This window comes from Perca fluviatilis, chromosome 21 (assembly GCF_010015445.1).
Source record: "Perca fluviatilis chromosome 21, GENO_Pfluv_1.0, whole genome shotgun sequence".
Classification (NCBI taxonomy): Eukaryota; Metazoa; Chordata; class Actinopteri; order Perciformes; family Percidae; genus Perca; species Perca fluviatilis.
Genome location: NC_053132.1, coordinates 1,355,639 through 1,363,138, shown reverse-complemented (window position 1 = coordinate 1,363,138; position 7,500 = coordinate 1,355,639). Strand labels below are relative to the sequence as shown.

General features: G+C 44.0%; 1 protein-coding gene across 1 annotated transcript; it reads left to right on the top strand.

Moving 5' to 3' along the window:
• The first annotated feature begins 2,545 nt into the window (after positions 1–2,545).
• On the top strand, positions 2,546–7,025 carry ch25h (cholesterol 25-hydroxylase). The gene is made up of 2 exons (XM_039788828.1): positions 2,546–3,248; positions 5,536–7,025. The coding sequence occupies exons 1-2, from the start codon at positions 2,805–2,807 to the stop codon at positions 5,866–5,868; spliced, it is 777 nt and encodes a 258-aa protein (XP_039644762.1). The 5' UTR covers positions 2,546–2,804; the 3' UTR covers positions 5,869–7,025.
• The last annotated feature ends 475 nt before the right edge of the window (positions 7,026–7,500 follow it).

The following is a 7,500-nucleotide window of genomic DNA, read 5'->3' as shown; positions in this document are numbered from 1 at the left end:
GTGTCTCTCTCTCTCTGTGTGTGTGTGTGAGTGTGTGTGTGTGTGAGTGTGTGTATGTGTGTCTCTCTCTCTGTGTGTGTGTGTGAGTGTGTGTATGTGTGTCTCTCTGTGTGTGTGTGTGTGTGAGTGTGTGTATGTGTGTCTCTCTCTGTGTGTGTGTGTGTGTGTGTGAGTGTGTGTATGTGTGTCTCTGTGTGTGTGTGTGTGTGTGTGTGTGTATGTGTGTCTCTCTGTGTTGTGTGTGTGTGTGTGATTAATAGTTCTTCATGAGAATATTATCTATTTTCAGTGTCAACAGTCTTATCAGAAGTCTAAAGGCCTTTTTATAATGGGAGCGGAGGGTGCGCTTCATAAATTATTTTTAATGAGTGATAAGCGGCCGCGATATCCTACTGTAGTGCTCAAGCTTGTCCCACACACACTTTCTCCCACGCCAACGAGAGACAGATTTCTCTGTAAATATGAGTGCTATGTGCAATGCCTTTTTATTTTGCCCTGTATTTATTGAAGGCAGGTTCAGTGAGAGGCAGGAACGCCCTGATCACATTCACACAGTTACACATCCATACCTGTGTGTGTGCTTTCTATATTTTTATTTGTATTATTATGTATCAGCAGCTGCACTGATTGTGTTCATACAATGACAATACACTATCTTAAATCGTAAAGCAGCCAATCAAATCAAATCAATTCAATTTTATTTATAGTATCAATTCATAACAGTAAGAGTTATCTCAGGACACTTTACAGAGAGAGTAGGTCTAGACCACACTCTGTATCAGGGGTCATCAACTACATTTTTTTAAGGGCCAGAATTTTTCTAAGCAGACTTTCAAATAAAGAAAATAAAATGAATTTATACCTAATATGCCTATTCTTGCTCAAAATTTTCACTTTCTTACTGAATTAATGCTATTTTTTAAATTTTTATTACATGTATTAGTGTGAGCAAACTCCTAAAAAAACATGGAAACTCCATAGTGATAACTGGCTCTTTAAGTAGAAAAAGATCTCAGACTAGGAGGCAGTTCACTGAGGAGTGATGGTTAAAGTCTGTGATTATGGAAACATTGTTGTAGTATGCAGCGTCCTGATTGGTGGAAAACACTTGCAGAAAGAAATGGCTGTTATCAGGTAAACATGTCACTGTCAAAGAGGCTGAAGCCAAAAGTTGACGTGGGAAAGCCCAGCGTTAATGAAGAATGGACTGATAAGCGGGCTATGCACTCCTCGTTTGCAATGAAGTGTATTACTGGAATAGTTGGGTCTTTGTAAATTATACAAAGACCCAACTATTCCAGTAATAAATCAGAGCTCAAAGCTTCAGCATAAGGTCACGGAGCTGAACGCCAGCTGATTGGATGAAGGCTGAGAGGCCAGCGGCGCTGCAACCATCCCAAAATCACATGTGTCAAACTCAAGGCCCGAGGGCCAGAATCAGGTCCCAGATCTTGATCCAGCCCGCATATCAACTTAGCTTTACATATGTTTTGGGACACCTATTCTTTGTCACTTTTTCCAACTTTCTTTTTGCTTTTTTCTACGATGACTAAGCACCCTTTTTGGGGGGCTTTATGAGGCCCAACTGTAAGACAGAAAGATATATGAGACACGCAGAGATATTTGACTTTTTCTCTGAAATAAAAGCATGTTAATGAACTCTACATGTCTGTTGATCCTGACTAGCACAGAGACTACAGGACTGGTTGTTTTCATATCGCCTGTATTTAATGTCTGTTACGCATCGCTTTCATTTAATAATTCCAGTTCTCGTAACATGTGTTGTCTGGTGTTAGTTGGAGGGATTTCAAAGTGTCTGAATGGGACAGAGCAGGGTCAGGATCCAGCAGGGCCAGGATCCAGCAGGGCCAGGATCCAGCAGGGTCAGGATCCAGCAGGGTCAGGATCTAGCAGGGTCAGGATCCAGCAAGCATTCAGTTCTACATTCACTCTAATCTATCTCAACACTGACAGCACAAAGGTTATCATATTACATGTGACTATTACACAGAATCAAAGGGAAAGAACACACACACACACACACACACACACACAGACACACAGACAGACAGACAGACAGACACATCTATACAAACAGACACACGCACACAGACAGACACACACAGACACAGACACACACACAAACACAAACACACACACACACACACACACACACACACACACACACACACACACACACACACACACACAGAGACACACACACAGTGTATAAAATATAAGTTTAAAGTGATGCAGAAGGATTTAGTCTAACAAGTGGATTTAGATTTAGAGAAAGTGGCTTTAAAGGCTAAATCCTAAAGTGACTGAGATATGTATTTGGTGTAAAACTTGTTTGCTTTATAAAGCGCTCCATAATGGGAGGCGTGGTATATCCTGTGTTAACATGCGTTGGTGTCGTAGTTTCCATTTCTCCCCGTGACTCTGGGAAAGTTTCCTCAGGAAGAGTCCTAATATGGGCGCGATGGGCGGGACACAGCAGCTATAAAAGCAGCTCTGCAGCCGCTCAGCCTCAGTATTCCCTAAAGTCTGATACTCTAGCCAAGATCTCTGCAAGATCTCTGTCAGCATGCTGCTGCAGCGTGTGTGGACATTCCTGCTGGGACACTAAAAGACTTAAACAGTGGATTTAAAGACCAATGAAGTGCATTTAGAGACAAAAACAAGTGGATTTATAGACTGAAAAGTGCATTTAGAGACTGAAAAGTGGATTTATAGACAAAAACAAGTGGATTTATAGACTGAAAAGTTCATTTCGAGCCTACAGAAGCAGAGAGACTTAGAGCATGCTGCTGCAGCCGGTGTGGAGCTTCCTGCTGGGACACTCGTCCGTCCTGACGTCTCCAGTGTTCCCAGTTATCTTCTCCCTTGGCGTGTACCTGAGCCTGTGCGCGCCCTACCTGCTGCTGGACGTCCTGTCCGTGCGCTGCGCCTGGCTGCGCCGCTACAAGCTGCAGCCTCACGCTGCGGCCGACTGGGCCTCCCTGCGGCGCTGCGTGGCCCTGACGCTCTACAACCACCTGATCTACATCTTCCCGCTCACGCTGCTGCACTGGTACGTGGCGCCGGCCCGGCTCGGGCCCGCGGCGCCGGTGGCGGTGGCCGTAGCGCCCGCGGTGTCCGGCGTGCTGGTGCAGCTGCTCGCCTGTCTGCTGCTCTTCGACTTCCAGAGCTTCGTCTGGCATCTGCTGCACCACCGCGTGCCCTGGCTATACAGACACTTCCACAAGGTGAGACTGCCTGTCTGTCTGTCTGTCTGTCTGTCTCTTTATATGCCTGTCTGTCTGTCTGTCTCTCTATATGCCTGTCTGTCTGTCCCTCTCATTGTCTCTCTGTCTGTCTGTCTGTCTGTCTGTCTGTCTGTCTGTTTCTCTGTCTCTCTCTCTATCTCTCTGTCTGCTCTACCGATCACAGATGTCTTGTATTTTCTGCCCTATGTATATATATATATATATATATATATATATATACATACATACATACATACATACATACATACATACATACATACATCCAATCCAATCCACCTTTATTTATAAAGCACTTTAAAAACAACACTGTTGACCAAAGTGCTGAACACAGTCTATGAATAAACAATAACATACAACAGAGGCACAACACAATATTAATAAAACAATAAAAATAAATACAGCAATACAAAACTCAAAGTCAACCCTCAAACTGAGTTAAAAGCCAAAGAAAATAAATGAGTTTTAAGACGAGATTTAAAAACAGCAAGAGACTCAGTCTGATGTGCAAAGGCGGCGCATTCCAGAGTCTCCGGAGCTGCCACGCAAGCAACCGGTCACCTCTGGATTTACGTTTAGTCCTGGGGACGACCAGTAGTGCCTGGTCAGCCGAACGAGCAGACGAGAAGGGGTGTAGGCACGAGCAGATTAGACAGGTACTGGGGGCCAGGCCATGCAGACATTTAAAACAAATAACATAATTTTAAAATCAGTGCGAAAGTGCACGGGAGCCAGTGGAGTGATTGGAGGATGGGTGTGATATGGTCAAATTTTCTAGTTCCAGTTAAAAGACGAGCAGCTGCATTTTGGACTAGCTGTATCGTCGCCATATTAGATTTGCTAATACCAATGTAAAGTGCATTGCAATAATCTAAACGAGTGGTGATAAAAGCATGGATTAAAATTTCAAAATCATGTCTAGATAGAATCGGTTTTACTTTGGCTAATTGCCTCAGCTGGAAGAAGCCGGTCTTCACCACTGCACCAATCTGTGCGTCGAGTTTTAAAACGACCCTTCAACCTGACACCCAGGTTTGTAACCACAGGGCTGATGTGTCCGGTTAGACAACCTACGTCAACAGGAACCGCAGCAGCCGAGTCACTAGGAACGAATTAACACAAACTCAGTTTTGCTCTCATTTAAATACAAAAAATTCATAGCCATCCATGCTTTCACTTCATTTAGACACTCTAAAGAGTTATTGACCGACTTAGCGGTACATATATTTGGCAGTCGTCAGCATAAAAATGGAACGAAACATTATGACTTCTGAGGATTGACCCAAGAGGCAGCAGGTACATTGAAAAGTAGCGGCCCAAGGACAGACCCTTGAGGAACTCCGCGCTGACAGAGGAGCCGTAGAGGACACAGCATCACCAACCTGAACTGAAAAGCTTCTGCCTTCCAAATAGGACCTAATCCAGGCTAAGGCCAACCCCTTAATGCCCACACAGTTCTCTAGTCGAGACAATAAGATTTGGTGGTCGACTGTATCGACGCGCGCCGTAAGGTCCAATAGCAGCAGAGCAACAGTATCACCAGAGTCTGAAGTTAAAAAAATGTCGTTAAAAACCCTCAGCAGAGCTGTCTCAGTGCTGTGGGCTGACTTAAACCCTGATTGGAAAATTTCAGTTATACAATTGTCATTCAAAAATGTCCTCAGCTGCAAATAAACAGCTTTCTCCATAATTTTGGAAAGCAAAGGGAGCTTAGAGATAGGCCGGTAGTTTGAGAGTTCAAGTCGGTCCAGACCAGGTTTCTTTAACAAGGGTTGAACAACTGCGTGTTTAAAACTCATAGGTACGACTCCAGTAAGTAAACTGACATTAACAATATCAAGTAGGCAGGGCGCCACTGTAGGAAAAACCTCTTTAAAAAGACGTGGGGGAATCAAATCATTGGGGGAGCCAGTGATCTTCATTTGACCAATAATTATTTCTAAAAAAGGCAAACTAACAGGCTCAAACTGGTTCAAAGCAGCAGAACAGGTTACAGAAATGCCAAGGTCATACAAAGGTGGACCAATAAGGGCCCTAATGCTCTCCACCTTGTGGATAAAGAAGTGAAGAAACTCCTCACACACCGTTGATGGGTTATCCAAACACTGGAGTTGTGGGACATTAAGAATAGTTTTGAGGGCATTAAAAAGAACTCGAGGATTATGACCATTAGAAGAAATAATGTTAGAAACATACATATATGTATACATACATATAATGTCTGTATTTGCTGCCAGACGTCTTGACGTGTGTCCTTGTGTCCCTGCAGGTGCACCACACCTTCCCGTCCCCGTCGGCGCTGACCACCGAGCACTCCTCGGCGTGGGAGACTCTGTCTCTGGGCTTCTTCGCCGCGGTGACCCCCCTGGTCCTGGGCGTGCACCCCCTCTCTGAGCTCTGCTTCTACGTGGTCAACATGTACCTGTCGGTGGAGGACCACTGCGGCTACGCGCTGCCCTGGGCCACGCACCGCCTGGTCCCGCTCGGCCTGTACGGCGGCGCCAAACACCACGACCTCCACCACCTCAAGTCCACCGTCAACTTCGCTCCGTACTTCACCCACTGGGACCGGCTGGCCGGGACCCTCTGCACCCAGGACTGACCACCGCACGCTGTCTATCTCGAGGTTCTCTCCGGGTTTAAAGACTGAAACGGGCATTTAGACTCAAAGGGATCAGACTGTTCTTAGTTTTTTCACAGTTTCTGAATGTTCTTCTTTTTTGCCAAGTTTGTGAACTGAAAAGAAAGTTTGTGAAGTGATGGAGAAGTTAAAAAGAAAGTGGATTTAGGCCCCCTGCACACTGGCTGCGTGGCGTGAGCGTGTCAGCTGCGTGGCGTGTCCATTTTTATTTGGGCTCCCATGGTAACCGCTTAGAGCGTGCACACTGCCTGCGTGACACGCACGGCTCAGGAAACGTGTGCATGCTGGAAATAGGACCGGCGCCTATTTTCCAGGTTTTTTGTGCAGAGACATAGAAAACGCCACGCTCACGCCACGCAAGAGAAACTGAACAACGCACACTGTTTATCTTAAGGTTCTCTCCAGGTTTAAAGACTAAAATGGGCATTTAGACTCCGAAAAAGGGGATTTAGTGGCTCGCCGGTACGTGAACTGAAAATAAAAGTTTGTGAAGTGATGCAGAAGTTAGAGAGAAAGTAGATTTAGAGTCTAGAGAAGTTTCTGAACTGAGAGAGACGGTGAGATGGGTTCAGACTTTTAAACTTTAAACTGTTCTTTTCAAAAGTTTGTGAATGGACAAAATAGAAAGTGTGTGACGTGATGGAGAAAGTAAAGAGGAAGTGGATTTAGAGTCTAGAGAAGTGTGTGATGTGATGGAGAAGGACTGAATAACTAATAAGTGGATGTATTGCATAAAAACCTGTTTCTGAAGTGATAAAAAAGTTTATAAAAGAAGAACAAAGTTCTGGTCAGAAATCTACAAAATCAGCTTTTACATTAAAAGTGAACTACATATTTATTTATTACGTCTGTATTTATAAGTGTAGATGTATTCATTTATTTATTTATTAAATGTTCATATTGAACATGCTGTAAAGGTTTATTAATGGATAATAAGCTACAGGTGTGTAAAGATGGAAAGATGTTGGACTGAAAGATGAATGTGTGAATATTTGAGTATTTATCTGATATAATGTGAACAGGATGTTGTTTTAAATGTGACTGAAAAGTGAAAACAGAGTTTTGGAGAAATGTTTCTCATCTGAAGTGAAAATAAACTTTATGAACTAAAGTGAAAACGTGTGTCAAGTTTTGTTGCAGATGTTTTCAGTCAGATTTGAAAACCTGACACACACACACACACACACACACACACACACACACACACACACACGTTTGTGGCACTATCTTTGTGGGGACCCGTAATTGACATAATGCATTCCCTAGCCCCTTACCCTAACCTTAACCATCACAACTAAATGCCTAACCTTAACCCTTACCCAAACCTAACATAACTTAATTCTATCCCTAATACTAAAACCAAGTCTTTACCCTCAAACAGCCCTTTAAACATTTTGGCCCCACAAAGCTGTCCGGACCCCACAAGTATACTGTATTCCCGGTGGTTGGACCCCACGAATATAGTTAAACAAGAACACACACACACACAGACACTCGTACACACACACACACACACACACACACTCACTCACTCACTCACACACAGACACACACACACACACACACACACACACACACACACACACACACACA

Bases quoted from the DNA above. Each gene is read 5' to 3' on its own strand.
- ch25h (XM_039788828.1), top strand. From the start codon at position 2,805: ATGCTGCTGCAGCCGGTGTGGAGCTTCCTGCTGGGACACTCGTCCGTC. The intron at 3,249-5,535 runs GTGAGACTGCCT...GTGTCCCTGCAG, and splicing joins TATACAGACACTTCCACAAG to GTGCACCACACCTTCCCGTC.